This window comes from Eublepharis macularius, chromosome 17 (assembly GCF_028583425.1).
Source record: "Eublepharis macularius isolate TG4126 chromosome 17, MPM_Emac_v1.0, whole genome shotgun sequence".
NCBI lineage: Eukaryota > Metazoa > Chordata > Lepidosauria > Squamata > Eublepharidae > Eublepharis > Eublepharis macularius.
In genome coordinates, this window is record NC_072806.1 from 9,083,308 (window position 1) to 9,101,800 (window position 18,493).

Here is an 18,493-nt window from a genome sequence, read left to right on the forward strand (position 1 = left end):
CCCTGCCACAGTGGTGGAAGTTGGGAGGAAGAGGTCTGGTTCCGTTCCTAAGTGAAGCAGTACAGGAAAGTCTCACAGGGACAGGCCACAAACACAACGCAGAGACAGCGTTGCTTGGTCTTCTCCAAAGGGAGCTCTTTATTCTGTCCCGGGTGCATCTGGAAAACCCACCACTGGCAAAAAAAATGATGGGGTGCGTTTGCAGGAAGAGAATATAAGGTTGCAGCAAAGCAACTGCACTTCACCGTGAGGACTCCCCCCCCCGCCCTTAGGGTTCTGCATTTTGCTCAGATGCTTTGCTTAGCTTCTGAGATCTGATGAGGTCAGGCTCACCTGGGCTATCCAGGTCAGGGCATGAATGCCTAGGAATGAAAATGTCACCAACAAACATTCTGACTGGCAGCGGCTCAGGCAGGCCAATGCCTGCTACCGGATTTTCCCTGTTGCTAACAAATTGCTTGAGGCAATTTGGTTGTAAGGCTTCAGGGCTGATTTTCAGCAGTTCTGCAGTTTTACCTTGGTGTTCTCTTTGACATATTTCAGTGTGTTCTAATGTTTTGTTGATTATTTTAAAACTTTTCACACATTGATAGAAAGATGGCATGGCAATCTGACTCTTGTCCTGGTGATGGCATGACTCTACCCCCTCTTCCTGTCACCTGACTCAGATGTCATATGTCTTCCTGTCACATGCTTGGAAGACTGGTGGGTTCCATGCTCAGTGGATCCCAGTGTGGAAAGGTTGAAGTAGAAGATACTGTAATTTAATCAGTTTAATAGTTTAATTGTTGACCTTGCTCTTACCCTAAATTCCATTGGGAGGACACTGCGGCTCCTTCTTCTCTTTTCCTTGTCTTTAATTCCCAGCATCTTTTTGAGAATCCTTTCTAAGGCTCATTCTTCTGCCTTTCTCTGGCAAGGCCTTCTCTGGCAAAACCTTCTCTGGCAAAATCCGCAAGAGCCTGAAGGCAGGTGGGAGATGCTTGCCCATGAACGGAGGTGAAGTCACTTCATGGACCATAATTACGTACTCCCCTGAAAGATAATAAAAAGGGAAACTGGGAATTAATATGCAGGGCAGGTTTAACTATGCTAAGTATGTCATAGAACAGGCCCGCGGAGAGCAATTACCGGACAAACCACACACCCAAGATCCCGCCTGCACACTGTGGACTAATCGATAAATCAAATACCTAAACAGCAAGTGTCATCTGCCTTTCTGTGGGCAATGACTGTTCTATGTCTCTACATCAACACCCACAGGATGTCATTCAACAGCCCGTGTCCTCTAAGTAATTGGCAATTAGAAATTAATACACTTTAACAGTTAGCCTTCTGCTGTCTTGGTTGACAAACGGTTTATTTATAACCGTACAAGATGAGGCAGCTATTACGAGACCAGGGAAGTAAGGGTCTAGGCAGGCAGGCCACCCCAAAGGGGACATGAGGAGCGAATGCCTAAGCATTGTTTCGCTGGCCTTGGAACAAATTTGTAACAAGAGCCCCCTCGCTGTATTTACTGCATCTCTGCACATGTACTCTACACACGTACTCTGCACATGTATGTACTGCATCTCATAACGCAATCTTCTTTCATTCCAACAGTCCCTCTTTATCAGGGACAGACCCTGTTTTTTGTCCCTTTCCCTGGTCTTTGTCCCTTGGGGGGCTGCCTTGTTAGAAATATTTCTAGCTCAAGGATGAGTAAGTCACTGTAATTCTTTAGGGTGCTCACCTTGAGTCTCTAACAGTACAATCTTATGCAGAGTTGTGCCTTTCTACGTTAATTTGATTCTGTTTAGGGGGTGGGGCCTGGGGAAGGAGGGGTTTGGGAGGGAGGGACCTAAGCGGGTTATAATGCCATAGAGTTCATCCTCCAAAGCAGCCATTTTCTCAGGGAAACTCATCTCTGTAGTTTGGAGATCAGCTGCAACTCTGGGAGATCTCCAGGACCCACCTAGAGGTTGGCAATCCTACCACTGTCCCCATATCAGCCCCTATCCATATTGGGGACCTCCATGGCTGCTACTTTAAATAATAACTAATAATAATAACTGTGCTTATATACCGCTCTTCTAGACAGATTAGTGCCTCACCTAGAGCAGTGAACAAGTTAGTGTTATTATTATCCCCACAATACAGCTGGGGAGCTGGAGCTGAGAGGAGGGGCTTACCCAAGGCTATCAGCTGAGCTAATGGCAGTAGTGGGATTCGAACCAGTAGAGTACTTATTCGCAGCTGAACCACTTAGCCACTGTGCTACAGCAGTCTGTAAAAAAAAAAAAGAAGGTTGGACTTCTGATCTCTGCAACGAAATATAGCATAGTGGTTAAATAGCTGGGCTACAAATCAACACTCCCACTACTGCAGGTGGCCTTGGGTAAGCCGCTCCTCTCAACCCCAGCTCCCCAGCTGGATTGTGGGGATAATAATAACACTGACTTGTTCACCACTCTGAGTGGGGCACGGATCTGTCTAGAAAAGCGGTATATAAATGCAGTTATTATGTATGTGAGGCTGAGGATTTATGTTTAAATTCCCCAGAGCATGTGTGTGTGTGTGCCATCAAGTTGCAATCGACTTATTGATTTAGGGTAACCCCAGCAAGGGGCTTTCAAGGCAAGTGAGAAGCAGAGGTGGCTTGCCATTGCCTTCCTCTACAGAGTCTTCTTTGGTGGTCACCCATTCAAGTATCGACCCTGCTTAGCTTTCGAGATCTGACGAGATCGGGCTATGCCATGCCGCATTACTTCTCCCCCTGGAGCATAATGTATAAAGGAGCCACTGTGATGGGGGTACAGAATATGAATAAAGGCCACGGCACTGAGGACAGGAGCTCTGACCCATGTATCCACAGTCACAAATACTGCCCTCCCAGCTATTTTTAGTCATGGTAGGAGGGCCCAGGAGACATTTTCAATTGGGAAAATTGTGCACGTGCCTGTGGGAGGAAGAGTTAACCCTCCTTTCCCTGTACCACAGCCTCAATCTGGGCTGTACCATTTCAGAATGTTTTTCCTCCTCAGACTGCACAGTTGACTTTTACTGTACACACACATGCACACTAATGTCACTGCACATAGAAAAATGACATGTAAGGGACGGAGCAAAGACAGAACCTCTTTCTCTGAAGCGTGTGATTTCTACGCTCAGGGAACTTTTCGGTTGTGTGTGGGGAGGAGCATATTCTGTCACAGGCAGTCTGAAGTAGTTCAGGGCAGCAGGACTCCGGTCTTAATAACCCAGTGAGAATTAGGCCGAAAGCGGCCCTCTCTTTTTTAGCTAGTTGTTTCCTCATCCATTTGGAGAGAAAACTGTGCGTGGAAAACAGAAAGGAAAGAAAGAAAAGCCATACGAAATGAAACTGGGCTTTATAATTGGGATTAATAACCGTAATAATAAAAAAGGGAACCTAGGGGCGCGGCTTTCAAAATGTTCACCTCAGCGCTGGGTAAACATCATCTACCATCGGAGCGGCTATTTCTACGTTAGACAAGGCGGCCTTGGAAATAAAAGGCCTTCAAGGGGGGAAAAAACCTTAGTTTGCAGCCTTTATGGGCTGCAAAATGGCTGGAGAATTTCAAAGCGACAGGAACCGTTCGAATATAAAAGTGAATAAGAAATAAGAAGCAGGGGGGAAAAATGTTTTGTTGCCCTGGTAACAGCTCAGTTCCCATTACCTTCCCTTTGTGGGCCATTAACCTTCTGCATGTTTTGGCACCGGGATATGTAAGAAAGCCCCCACAAATCTGGAATTTTGCCTCATGTGGAAAAAAGGTATCCGCTAGAAACGCCAGTTGCTTCTCTGGGGGACTGCCCATGAGCTCAGAGGGCGGAGGGAGGAGAGGTGTGCAGCGACGGGAAGCTTCCTCAATAGAGATCTTAGGCCTAAACTTTAGAAAGGGAAGAGAATGCGGAGGACAGGCCAGGCAGAAAATGCCGGCCAGGCTTCTTGTTCCTCCGCCTTGCATTTAAAAGCCTTCTCGAGGCCTGGTTCACAACCCAGAAAAAGTATGTGGTGGCAAAATGCTGAGGTGGTGGTAGAAATGAGGCTGGTATTCCCCCCTCCACGGTTCCAGTAGGGGGAAAAAAATCTTTACAAAATTGCTGTGTGGAGATGGTGAGATGTCACTTCTGGGAAGGGTTGCTACATCCCCTGGCCTGGGTAATAAATGGGAGGTGGGGGAACTTACCAGGAGAGCATACACCTGAAGTTCCCACACGATGATGTCACTTTATAGCATTTCACTATGAGTCTCTACACAGTACTTTTGACACGAGTTCTTCATTGTCGGGAGATGCAATGTTAACCAGGAAGTGTAGTTTTAAATGACAGAGCCAGCAGAGATCGCTCCAGAGGGGACAGATTCTCTCACAGCCCTCCACCGCCTCTGGCGTCTCCCCTTCTGGAGACTTTGCCCTGCCAAGGCTCAGTTAATTCAAAGTTTTAAGCAGCGAAGGCAGCAGGGTAAAAGCTCTGGAAGGGGAGACAGTCTGGCATGCCAGAGGCGGCGGAGGGCTGTGAGAGAATCTGTCTCCTCTAGAGTGATCTCTGCCGGCTCTGCCATTTAAAACTAAGCTTCCTGGCTAACATTGTGTCTCGTGACACTTGATGGACTGGCATCTCGTGTAGAGAGACTCTGTTTTCAGCCAATTGTTAAAGCATTGCCCCCAGTATAATGCTGTTGCTTTTGGTCATGCTGGAAGTGATGTCACTGCGCGAGGATGACGGCGGCACACCCCCATTTCCCCAGACTGCCTCCTCCTGCCAATCAGCTGGTGATCAGCTGGCAGAGGCACCAACTGCTGGGAGATTGCCCGCAATAAGTAGGCACCTGGCAAGGCTTCTTCTGGAGGAAACCCAGAAGTGACTTCAGTCCTTTCTAGGTATCGCCCAAAACGCCATAGATTCCTAGAGAGGCATGATGTCAGTTTTGGATTTTCCTGGACTCCCACTGGTTGCCAGGCCATGCAGTTCCCACCATGTGGTTCGGGGTCTGTCAGGATGCTGGGTTTTTTTGGTCAGCAAGGGACAGAGTTGATCAGTGGAGGCCATGAAAGGCAGAGGTCAAGTTTCAAAGAAGGCAACTAGGATATGTGGGTCCAGTCCCCTAGAATGCCACTTGGTTGAACTTGATTCAGATTTTAAGGAGCGCTGGGGCAAGATGGCCCCCACTAAGTATGACAACCTGTTGTGATGATGTGTTTGAATGCAGTCCCTCTTCCCAAAATAGTAATAGAAAACAAGTCACTCTTTTGTATGCCCCATTGGCTCCAGCGAGGCTAAAAGGAGTCCCAGTCCCTCCTAGTATGTCCATCTCCCAGTATGAAATGGGAGATTGCTCCAAAAGACAGTAGGCCCAGTGCCGTTGGACGGCAGTGGGGAGTGGACTTGGCCTGGATTCAAGACTCGGCAGATGACTACATGCCAACTGTGGCCACTGGCCCTGTTTCCTGAGGCCTTACCCCATAACAGACCATGGCCCTCAGAAAAGGGGAGTTTGAGCTGGCACCAGTCCAGGAAGAATTTTACCACGTTGACGAGCCATTCCTCTAAGCCGCACACCGGTTCTCAGCAGTGCTTTCTGAATGTGTATTAACATTATGTAATATTTAACCACAGTGTTAATGTTATGTTACTTGTATGACAGCATTGCTCATGAGGCCACCGGCATAAAAGCCATTCTGTTGAAGTCACGCTAGGATGAAAACTGCCAGGTGCTTTGTTAAATAAAGCATACAAGTCTCGGAGAGTGCTGCCAGCCGCCACGGAGGGAAGTGATAACTCCGGTGGTATCAATGGCCGTTCTGCTGAGGGCTGTCAAAGCATTTTGCAAATAGCCCAGAGAACAGGGCGAACCGCAAGCTCAAATGAGGCCTCCTCTGGTGAGAAATGCAACATTACAGAAGGATCTTGGCCTGGAAGTAAAGAATGCTGCACGCAATCAATATTACATGGGGATTAAAGCGAGGAATATGTTATTACCGGAGCTGGATGGAGGCCAGGACACCTGGGCTAGGAGCCCCCTAACTCAGAGGGGGAAATATGCAAGGAGATTTTTTTTTCTTATTTAGACTAGAGTTAGGTTGCAAAAGGAGACACCTCAGCAACTGTGGCAGAAGTCGGAAATTTGTTTTGCTGGTGCCCCGCAGAATCCAAATTATGGGCGCAGGAACTCTGCACTGAATGCGTGGAATGAAACCAAGAGAAACTGAAGCGGATTTGCTTAATGTGGCTTTGTCTTTATGCTGACAGACAAATCTGGATTGCAATCCTATGTGCATTTGCAGTATTCCCCACTGAATTCAGCTTTACCCTCAGCAGTTGGACTTGCCTGGATATTGAGAGGCGCCCCTCAACCCCCGATGTTTCTACTGCCCGATTGGGAAAGCTGAAGAGATTCAGGGGGTGGTGATGGCCCACATGACAGGGGGTGTGTGGCCAGAGAGCTAGCAAAAGAGGAAGACTGCCCCAAGGGTGCACCTGATTATCTGCGGCAATACAGGAGCTGCATCCGTTTCAGGCAATCTCACTATGTGGTTGTGAGGATAAACTGGGTAAGAGCAAGTGACATATGCTGTCCTAAGCTGCTTGGAAGAAGGGCTGGATAAAAATATGCAGGGCAAGAAGGCAACATTCGTCTCCCATTGGATGATCCCAGCATCTATTACCCAGATAAGACTGCTATCTATCTATCTATCTATCTATCTATCTATCTATCTATCTATCTATCTATCTATCTATCTATCTATCTATCTATCTATCTATCTATCTATCTATCTATCTATCTATCTATCTATCTATCTATCTATCTATCTATCTATCTATCTATCTATCTATCTATCTATCTATCTATCTATCTATCTATCTATCTATCTATCATTTGTAGTCCACCTTTCTCACTGAGACTCAAGGCACATTAAATAATATAAATCATTACAATCAATGGCTGCAACATTCGAGAACCATATGATAGGATAAGGATAGCAAAAATTTGAAAAATGGCAGAAATCCGATACAGAGCTGAAAAAAATATACTGAAACAAGTAGAACGACATATTGAACAGTGCAGCACTATCAAGTACAAGCATATTTACAACAACAGACAGTACGCAGTAGTATAGCCTGCAGTCCCTATCCTTGTACCAACACATCTCTCTTAGCCATTTCTTTACAGCACAGCCTGTGTGAGAAAGCCTTCCTGAATAATTGGGTTTTGCGCAGTTTGCAGAAAGCTAGGAGAATGGAAGCTTGCCTGACCTCTTCAGGCAGGCTGTTCCATAAGGTGGGAACCACTACAAAGAATGTGCGTATACGGATGTTCAGTTTAATTATCATGGCTAATACCCCTTCCTTCCCACAGCTGCTCTTCCTCCCAACCTCCCTTTGTCCTATTTGGACAGCCTGCTCCAAAAATGCTGGGGGGGGGGGAGAGAAAGCTATTAATAGAACCCCGTGCTCACCAAGCCCCACATGGCTTGCTTAGCTTTTCCCCCGTTGTCTCACCCCACACTTTGAGAAGGTTACCATTCAGATTTTGTGTATGCGAGCCTTCCTCTCCCTTGCTTCCCCTCCCATCTGTTCCCAAAGCAGGCTGACATTTACAAAAAAAAAAAAAATACAGGGAGAGAGAACGTCATGTTGCAGCTAGCAATATGGAGTCTGGGCTCAGAGTAGGTAGGAACAGGCACTGGCAAAGCAGGACAATGTGACTTTATTTAAATAGCTCTGCCAACATCTTGCACGCGAGACAAAAGCAAGCAGCAAACGTGCCAGAACAGGCTGCATGTCTCTGAACAGACCCACACGAAATCCATGCTGTGCTAATCCTAGGGCTGCATTCAGACATCACATTAACTCAACATGTAGAGTCTCTCTACACGAGACATCTGACATGTGAAGAACATGTGTAGGGAGATGCAATGTTAGACTGGAACGATAGTTTAAAAAGACAGAGCCGTGGAAGGGCAAAGGTTTTGCTATACACTGGAGCTGTGTGAAGGGGCTGTGAAATGCCAGAAGGGAAACTTCAGCCCATTATAACTTCTCCAGGTCCAACCCTAGCTCTGGAAGGCAGCTCCAGCCCATTTTCATTCCTCGCTGCCCTTTAGTTGTGATCCCACACAGTTTCAGACTGGAGAGATGAAATTGGCAGAGCCTTGAGGGAGGAAAAGATGAAATTAACACCCCCCCCCAGGAGCTCCTCCGGCTCAGTCTTTTTAAAGTATGCTTCCCAGCTAACATTGCATCTCCCTACACTTGACAAAGTCACGCCAAGGCGTCTTGTGTAGAGAGTCATAGCTGAATGCAACTCATTGCCAGTCTTGAGAGAGCGCCCCCTCCCTTCTCAGTTAGAAACCAGAGCCCTTTTCACACTACTTACTTGTTTCCGGAACATCGCGAAATGTAGTGCAAAAAACACGGAAGATAGCGTCTTCTCGCGAGAGTTTTGTGCGATGTCGCGCAAAACTCTTGCGAGAAGACGCTATCTTCCGTGGTTTTTGCGCTACATTTAGTGATGTTCCGGAAGCAAGTAAGTAGTGTGAAAAGGGCCCAGCTCTGTATATACCAATAGATGTGGGCGTGTGTGTTAACTGGAGTAAACTTTTCCTCTGCAAATTGGGTTCTATACCTGGATTAAACCCTGCCTTAGAATCCAGATTTATGCATGGGGGAAACTTAACTTCAATTAATCTGAGTGCTCACATATGCACGTTATGGAGTTAGCAAGTTAGCTAGAAAAGGAGCAACACAAGGATGTTGCTGCTCTCATCAGCTAGAGGGCATAGGGTTGCCATTGGTGAGCAATCTCCTGCTGCCACGCTTACTGTCCCACTGCTGATCAATTCTATGGCAGGAGAAACAAAAGGGAAGGGGGGACAGCATCACTCGGAATTCCACCAATCTCTACGGTGGAATTCCTAGAGCGTTGTAGTAAGCTATGATGTCATTTGTGATTTTTTCCCTCCTGGAAACGGCATAACGGTATTAACAATGTTGTATCCCCAGAAGTCTACCCAGAAGAAGCTCCTGTGGTTGCCAATGATAACCTGGCAACCGTAGGAGGGCATGCTATCTAGCTCTTTTATTTTCTTTGCTTATTAATTGTATTTCACTTGTTCAAATTGTTGATTACTTAAATTAGGCACTTTTGTAAGCCGCTTTGTATTTTTACTCAGAATAAAAAGAGAGTAATACATTACCTAAGTTAATAAATTTTCATCTACCATTTTGAAAGCATGCGTAGTTGTTCCATTGCCAAAGGGGGGGAATTTACATAATTTAACACCATTTTAACCTCTGCCACTATATTATTTGACCTTTGATGTCCATTTCCTACCTATCCACGTTTCCTATGCCGCCCTCCCATTTACTCTACTGAAGTGATCTCCAACCCGGTGCCCACCGATGTTTTCCCTGGTGCCAATTTCCTTTCGCCCCAAATTCCAGCTTTCCTGCACCTCACTAGAATAGGACACAAGGACAATTGATTTGAAACTTCCCAACCTTTTGTGATTGGTGAGCCCTGCCTGGCAGCCATTTTGTGGCAATGCCCACTCCGATTTCCAAAGGTGCCCACAGGCTCAACAAAGCTGGGCTCCCTTATCTGTATCTTGAAATAGTACAGGCCTGGGAGGCTCATACCGTAAGACCGTTCTGTGTACTCGAGTCGGCACCAAACCCCATTCGGAGCGGTGAAATAATAATTCCCCCGAGGTAAATGCGTTTAGGATTGAGGTGGTAACCTGGAAGAAGTCCTGCCATGATTCCTGGAGGGCATTAAAGTGATATACAGACTCAGTTGCTTTTGTGATTATGACTGTTCAATGGGCGTCTTTGGGGAGAAGGTAAGGAACAGTTTTTAAAAGTATCATAAAGGAAAATATGGTGGCACTTAAAGGAAATCATTATGTAAAGGTTTATGAAATTTGCTCCTGCTAATAGCCTAAAGGTAATGGTCCAGAGGCTACACAGAATATGGCATCAGGTCATCCCTCCCCCCCCCCACTGATGGAAGTTTTAGATATATAAAAACCTTCAGGGGTCACTAGCTTGTGGAGGGGGGAGGGGGGAGGAGCAGGGAAAAGATACAACTCTCACCCTATTCAATAAAAAAGGAAGAAGCCACCAATGATAATGGCCTTTCTTTTGGGATCATAAAAAAAAAAATCAACATCTTGCCCCCAAGTAACCTGGATATATTATGCAAATTAAGAACATCTGCATAATTGTGCCTAATTTGCTCTGCTTCTGCATTCAGGAGTACCTTCCTCCAGGAGCCTAGATCCAGAGGAGTTCGCTGTGTTAGTCTGTAGTCGCAAAATAGTAAAGAGTCCAGTAGCACCTTTAAGACTAACCAACTTTATTGTAGCAGTAGCTTTCGAGAACCACAGTGCTCGCATCTGACGAAGAGAGCTGTGGTTCTCGAAAGCTTATGCTACAATAAAGTTGGTTAGTCTTAAAGGTGCTACTGGACTCTTCCCCAGGGAGGGGAGTGCATGTTTTTCTGCTGCAGGGCAAAATTCGTTTCTCTGTGCATTTCGTCCTCTACCGCCCCACATACCTGGCTCCAACTTCATCATGTATTTTTTGCCAATAGACATATAAATTTTTTAAAATCCATTTTTCAGGTGCCTGACCTCTCAACTTGTTTAACTGGTAGGTATAAGACATCAGATCAGGAAGATGTTTCTATAAGGTATAGCTTTGCAATGTTTATTACAATTATCAGTTCCCTTTACTGCATTTCAGTGTTTTCTACCTTTATAACAATAACAACAACATTCAATTTACATACCATCCTTCAGGATGACTTAACACCCACTCAGAGTGATTTACGAAGTATGTCATTATTATCCCCACAACAACAATCACCCTGTGAGGTGGGTGGGGCTGAGAGAGCTCTGTGAGAGCTGTGACTGACCCAAGGTCACCCAGCTGGCTTCAAGCAGAAAAGTGGGGAATCAAATCCGGCTCTCCAGATTAGAGTCCTGCCGCTCTTAACCACTACATCAATCTGGCTCTTTTCATTATAGACCTTCCTTTAGTGCTGCTCCTATTTAATGTGGAATTGTTTCTTTGAGAGAATGTGACCAACACAGGAATCTCCTTGTCTCCTTGTCTCCTCCCCATCCCAATACAGACCAGAATCAGAGAGACCCAAGCTGATACCCAAGTTCGAGTCCCCACATCGCCACTTGGTTATGAAGCTTCCTTTTGGGTAGGCCAGCCTCTCTCAATTCAAATTGCCCCATGGGAGTGCTGTCAAGACAAAATGGAATAATTCTACCAAACCTTGCAGGTATGCTGTGCTGAGACCATAATTATATAAGAACTGTAAAGCTTAGAAGAGCTGGGCTTTGATTGCAAACCTAGCTTTCTTGTGTGGCTGCCCTTTGGTTGAGAAATCTGATACCAGCCCATTTTAAAACTGCCTGGTTTTCACACACCAGAAATCTGAGACATCCTCATTTAAAGATGCCTTTGTGGTTTTCGTACCCAGAAAGCTGGGAAAGAGGCGGAAAAGCACCTTGAGCGGCACATGTGAACTTGGCCGGAGTTCTACGGAGGAGAAGTTGAATATAAATGAAATGGTAGCGACAGAGAAGGATGCCAGAGCACAGACTGCAAGGACTAAAGTAGCCAGGTATTACTCCAGTGAAAATGATCCTCTTTGGGTCAGGGGAGAGTGAGAAGGAGGGAAAAGGTCCCCTTGTACACAGAGAACAACGGAAAACAAGGCTCAGCCTGTCCCACCCCTTTGGGGAATCTTCCAGTGCTTGCTAGCTACAAGTGACGCCTGACACAGGTTGGACACTTGTCAGCTTCTCTCAAGTTTTGATGGGAAATGTAGGCATCCTGGTTTTACAGCTTGGCTCTCCATTACAGCTGCAAGACCAGGATGCCTACATTTCCCATCAAAACTTGAGGGAAGCTGACAAGTGTCCAACCTGTGTCAGGCATCACTTATAGCTTGGCTCTCAGTCTGATCACTGGTCTATCAAGGTCAGTATTATCTACTTAAGACTGGCAGCAGCTCTCCAGGGTCTCAGACCAATGTTCAGTCCTCTGAACTGGAGATGCTGGGAATTGAACCTGGGTCCTTCCTCGTGCAAAGGGAAGGGAGGAAGCACATTGAGGAGGGCACTCGTGGCCAGCTTGCTGTTGGTAGAGGTGTGTCCGCATCATGAACCCGCGCCCTCATTAGCTGGGTCTGAACTGGAGCTGAGCAGCGGTGGCACAAGGGAAGCAATTGATGTACCTCATTCGAGGCAACAGAACACCTTGAAATTCACCCTTGGTTATAAACCTGGCTGTGTGAATGGAGCCTAGAAATATGCAGATGAATTCCCGCATTGCTGTCACACACAGAGACAGATTGGTGCTTTAATCTACTGAGTTAGTTTCTGGAGGGCTACTGTTGAGGGAGACTAGGAACAAGATGAGACAAGGCCCAGTTTAGCTGGCAGTGCCCCAGGGGCACCTCGGTGCCGACCTGGCTAGCAGTGATTACCCAGGCAATGGGGATATGGAAAGAGGCAACGGGCAAGCCTTTATCTGCGGCCACTGCTTGGCTAAGAGTGTCTCTGCATGAGGCATCTGACGTGTGAAGAACACATGTTGGGAAATGCAATGGTAGATGGGAAGGGTAGTTTCAAAAGACAGAGCCAGCAGCAGGGAAAAGGCTTTGCTATATACTGGAGCTGTCTGAAGGGGCTATGAAATGCCAAAAGGGAAAGTTCAGCCCAATATAACCTCTCCAAGTCCAAGCCTGGCTGTGGAAGGCAGCTCCAGCCCATTTCCATTCCTCTCTGTCCTCTGGTTGCGATCCCACACAGTTTTAGACTGGAGCGGTGAAATTGACAGAGCCTTCAGGGAGGTGAAGATGAAGTGAACAAATCCTCTGAGGAGTGATCTCCACTGGCTCTTTTTAAACTACGCTTCCTGGCTAACATTACGTCTCTCTAACTCTGGGGTTGTTTCAGCTCCCCAGGCAATCCTGCCTCCCTGTATGTGACTCTTTCAGTGCCATCCTAAGACAAATTACAAGTTTCTAAGCCCACTGACTTTAATGGACTTAGAAGGGTGCAACTCTGCTTAGGATGGCATTATTATTTACTTCTTGGAGTCACAATGTGTAGGTGGTTAAAAGGCTCCCATAACCATCCTGACAAATGGGTCTGAGATAAATGGGGCGGCGGGGGGTGGGGGAAGAGTTATAGATGATGCCAAACAAACAGTAGTTCAAAAGTGAGAAAAGGGGAGCAGGAAATCACGATTCTCAACAGAAGAACCTAAAATTAACATGGAGCGATGAGTGAATCACCTCGCTAAGACACCGAAACAAAGACATTTTCAAAATGAGACTCTGGGACTACTACTAAAAATTAATAAACACAAAGCTATTCGCTCTCGCATCATCACTGCTGTGGTCGTGACCTTTGTAATTTTGCTCCTGGAATTAGCAACGATATTGAAAAACGATCTGCAAAACATGCTGAGCGGGTGTGTGCTCTCTGCACATGCGTTACGATGATTCAGAGGCCCTGGAAACCATACCTGGCAGGGTCACGGCGTCCTTCAGGCGGGTTTGATAGAACTTGGTCTTGGAGCCGTGAACCGTCAGTCGGGATCTACAAAAAACGGCAGGGAAAGCAGGGTGATGCTGCGTCATTTCTGCCAGCAAAAAAATGGGGCGTCTTCTCACATGTAAAGCTGCAATTCTTTACCAAAGCAACTCAAATTGTCGTTGCAACTCAAGTTGGGCAAAAAAAAAAAAAAGAAGAAGAGGGTAGGGGAGTGAGTTTTGAAAAATCTAAAGCATTTTGCTCCCTGAACAATCTGTTGTTATTTTTCTCCTAATGCATGTTGGCGGGAGGGGGGGGGGCATGGCTGATATATGAGCCCAGAAACGAAGCTGCAGTAGAGCTGGAAGAAAGGCTGCTTTACTACACCAGTATCATTTCCACACTTCCAAGGGTTGGGGACCAAAGTTGAAAGCTTTTAACGCCATGTCCTGTTATCATCCAGTGCATTTAGCAGTATCTGTTACATTTAGGCAGTGCTCATAGTTGTCCCCTCCACCATTTTATCCTCACCACAACCCTGTGAGGTAGGTTGGGCTGAGAGCATGAATGGCCCAAAGTCACCAGGTGAGCTTTCTGAATGAAGGAAGGTTTGAACCTGGGTCTCCCTCCATTCCTAGCTCACCTCTTTAGCCACTCTTTGATTGGTCTCAGCAACCATGATACCATTGTTAAAGGTAAGTGCATGAACTTTATCGCAGGGGAGAGATCATTAACCCTGCCCTGGTGAGTCTTAGTGATTCTGGGGTCCTGGGATCACTGCTGCTCCCTCCATCAAGGCCAAGCAAGGGGAAGCCCTTGCCCCATGTGACGTTGGTGTGAGCAGCTGCCGGAAGCCAGCTGCCCGAGCCCCGGATGAGTCTCAAGACCTTCCATATACTTGCGCTTGCACTTTAAATATGGACAGCTCAAGCGTCTGCTGAATGCACCTATAAGGAAAGCTCCTGGAAATTAAATTAAATTAACCATAGGACTGGAGTTACTTTTGCTTTCTTTACAGAATGGTTATTGAACTTCTACATGGCTTTGTGAAATGTTTAGGGAATGTTCAGAATTAAGACTTACCTGTTTGTATCTATTTATTAAGTATTTATTATATATATGCACCGAATCACTTTAAATTTGATTGATGATTTGATAAATGTGTATTGATTGATATATCTAAATACTGTAAAAGGCAAAGGTAAAGGTGCAAGCACCGAGTCATTTCTGACCCACGGGTGGAATTCGCATCATGATGTTTTCTTGGCAGACTTTTTGTTATGGGGTGGTTTGCCATTGCCTTCCCCAGTCATCTACGCTTTACCCCCAGGAAACTGGGTACTTATTTTTCTGACCTCGAAAGGATGGAAGGCTGAGTCAACCCTGAACTGGCTACCTGAACCCGGCTTCTACCAGGATCGAACTCAGGTCGTGAGCAGAGCTTGGGCTGCAGTACTGCCGCTTACCACTCTGCACCACGGGGCTCCGTATCTAAATACTGTATTCCCTGATATCGTTCTTTAGCCTGCGTTGTGGCTTGTCCACTTTGTATTTTGGTTCTAGATGCCGGGGCTGACTCTCTTATATTTCTGGTTTGAGCCCCAGATGGGGCAGGCATGAGCAGCCTTCGCTGTGAGAGGTGGCTTGAGCCCTAAACAGGGCAGGTGGAGTGGCAGCAGAAACGTGCTGTTCTTCTTCTTTCCCCTATCATGAGAGTGGGTGGGACCACAGAAGTCGGGCCCTCCCCCCAAGCATGTGGTTGCCCACTGACTAAGACATCCCTGCTGGTGAGCAGTATTTGCAGTGCAAACTGCCTGCCCAAGCTGCCTGTGAGTGGGAAACTTTTTGGGGGGAGGGGAAAATTGGGTCAAAAACAGGCCACCAGCAAGAGGTTAATCATCCCCTTCTCCCATCACAGTGATCAACTTTGTAGCTACCCTAGGCAGCCAGCATTTCCCCTCCCTCCCTCAACCTCTTTTTCAATTAACTTTTTTTTTTTTTTACTATTGCTAGCACACATAATCAATACCGATTTCAAAGCACTATCCTGTAGAGAGAAAAAAATAACCCTGGGAGATGGATCGTGATCTACCAGCGCCGTCTGCATTTCAGGTTGTTATTACAGAGTGCGCTAAAATGCTGCTGGGAATGTTATCCCCCCGCAGCCGCTCGCTCTAGGTTGCACCAAAGGCTAGTTAATACGTTAAATACATTCTCCTTAAGAGGGTAATTTTAGCCAGCACTCAACTGCATGCAAACTCCCTGTGCCCAAATGATTTACATGCAGCCACATTAAAATTTGCATTCATTCAGCAGCAATATGCAAATTCTAAGCCAAAGCTGATGCTTGCTAAGAATGTATATGATTGTGGACTTCAACTGAACTGTATGATACAGTGTGTGCCAGAGAACTGCCAAGGCTTAGAATGGCACCGCTCTAGAGAGAGGTTTGGGCCAGTGGCAGCGTTTAGATTTTCCTAGACATTCTTGCGGCGTTCTTGTTTCTCTCTGTTCTCCTGAGAGACACACTGTTAAGTTTTCACATATCCCCACCCCACCCACTGGAGTCGTGGTCATGTGGGAAGGCCTTTGGTATATGAGGGCCAGTTTGGTGTAGTAGTTAAGAGCTCTAATCTAGAGAGGCAGGTTTGATTTCCCACTCTTCTGCTTGAAGCCAGCTGGGTGACCTTGGGTAGGGTTGCCAGCTCCAAGTTGGGAAATTCCTGGAGATCTGGGGGGGGTGAAACCTGGAGAAACCTGGAGAAAGTGGGGTTTGGGGAGGGAAAGGACCTTGGCATGGCAGAATTCCATAGAGTCTACCCCTCCCCCAAAGTAGCCATTTTCTCCAGGTGAACTGATCTCTGTGGCCTGGAGACCAGTTGTAATTCCGGGAGATCTCCAGCCACTACCTGGAGGCTGGCAACTGTAGACCTTGAGTCAGTCAAAGCTTCTTGGAGTTCTCTCAGCTCCTCCTACCTCACAGGGTGATTGTTGTGAGGATAATAACATACTTTGTAAACTGCTCTGAGTAGGTGTTAAGTTGCCCTGAAGGGTGGTATATAAATCAAATGTTATTGCTAGAGCTGGATCTGGAAATTCTAGAGATTTAGGGGTGGAGTCTGGGGAGGAAGTGGTTTGGGGAAGGGAGGGACTTCAGCAGGGTGTATAATGCCACAGAGACCACCCTCCAAATAAGCCATCTCCTCCAGGGGAACTGATCTCTGCCGTTTGGGGAGCAGTTGTAATTCTGGGAGATCTCCTGGCTGCACCTGGTGGTTGGCAACTCTGGTTCAAAACCTTTCTTCACAGCCAGAAGGGCTTGAAAAGTTCCTTTGACAAAAGAGGGGTTTGGCATGACAAATCCCACACTTACCGTGAAATCCTAGGCGGAGTCACTCCAGTCTAAGCCCGTTGATTTCAGTGATTTCAGTTCATTGATTTACAGTGAAATCTTAAGCAGGGTTAGTTCAGTCTGAGACCACTGAAATCAATGGGCTTAGACTGGAGTAACTCTTAGGATTTCACTGTTAGACAATCAGCTCATGTGCTGCCTGATTTCAGATCCAGGGTTACTTTAACTTGCTATGTGGGATGTGAAATATATATGAAAAATGCTTTCATCCCTGCAAGCTATTTCTCTCCCCAACCCTTCCAAGCAAAGTTATTTTCGAAATCATATTATCCCCTATCTCAATTATTATACTACAAGCAACAGCTAACCAATAAGGGCCTTGTACCTTTAAAAATATACTGATTCCGAATTGTAGCATAAACATTTAGCATGTGGAAACACTGAATGTATCAGGATTTTTTTTTTAAAAGAAACTGCCTGCTTTTTAAAAAGGGGGTGAAGAGGAGGGGGTGAGAATAAGGCCTCGGTTGTCTCCCAGAGGATAAGTAAAAGATTCAGAAGTCACGGCAAGAAAGGGAAGGAAGATAAATAATTTAGCACTAAGAATAACTGAAGTCTGAGAGTTTGCCAGCATTAGAAGAAATAGAAGAATTTACAAGAATCTGACAATTTTTTTCAGCAGATCCCACCAGGGGATTGAAAAAATAAACCAAGAACATGAAAAACTATTCAAAAAAGTATTATACATAAGTCAATTTCGAAAGGGATGGACTAAAATGTGAAAACAAAAGCATGTATGGGTTCCATTAGCTAAAAAATCAAAATGCTCCTCCAGGGGCTCTGCGTTCCTCAATATTATTTATGTCTGTCTATCATGCTTGTATCTTGGCTTGCCTCCAAAGCACTCACAAGGTGGACTACATGGAGAGTTCAGTTTAAAAAAAAAATAAACTTCACTGAGTCACCTGTCCATCATTTTTATGCAGAGCTCTACAGCTGTGACGCAGTTTTGGCCACCCAAAAAAGTGGGGGAACAAATGAGGCAGTTTTCAGATGGAAACGATTCCCACTGAAACTTATGGAGCTCAGTAGACACGGATATGGCTGCATGTTTAGCTGGTGTTAGATAAATTCAAGAAAGACATGTCCATCAAAGCCATGATGGCTAAGAGGAACCTCCATGTTCAGATGCAGTATAACTGCATACCAGTTGCTAGAGCTGTCAATAATGTGGGGGGCTTTGTCTTCTGTTCCACCTTGCTTAACTTTTTCATATGATATTGGCAGTTGTGTCTCTCCCCCCTCCCCAAATATACTGCTTCTTAAGGTGATTTCATCCAATCAGAGATCACATGGGTAGTGTGATGACATCACGTCACCCAGCCAATCAGATCAGGTTACACAATGACTTCACAAGAGTGAGGCGAGGATTCTTTCCCCGACAATACTGTGTAGCCAATCAGGGCTGACTATCTAATGAGGTCAGAAAACCAAACTGGAATGAGAACAAATTTTCCCATCCTCAGTCTGAACGGGCAAACATTTTTGCCCGAATTAGTTCTCTCCCACCCA

General features: G+C 46.0%; 1 protein-coding gene across 2 annotated transcripts in view; it reads right to left on the reverse strand.

Annotated features, from left to right (window-relative positions):
* Positions 1 to 804: 804 nt before the first annotated feature.
* MORN1 (MORN repeat containing 1) overlaps positions 805 to 18,493 on the reverse strand; it is a 121,769-nt gene continuing 104,080 nt past the window's right edge. Inside the window, exons 13-14 of one of the 2 annotated variants that reach the window (XM_055001893.1) lie at positions 13,562 to 13,635; positions 805 to 1,035 (exon numbers count right to left, since the gene is read on the reverse strand). In XM_055001893.1, coding sequence (XP_054857868.1) covers positions 857 to 1,035; positions 13,562 to 13,635 — 253 coding nt within the window. In that variant the 3' untranslated portion in view covers positions 805 to 856. The remainder of the gene's footprint in view (positions 1,036 to 13,561; positions 13,636 to 18,493) is intronic. The other variant, XM_055001894.1, reaches the window with a different exon arrangement.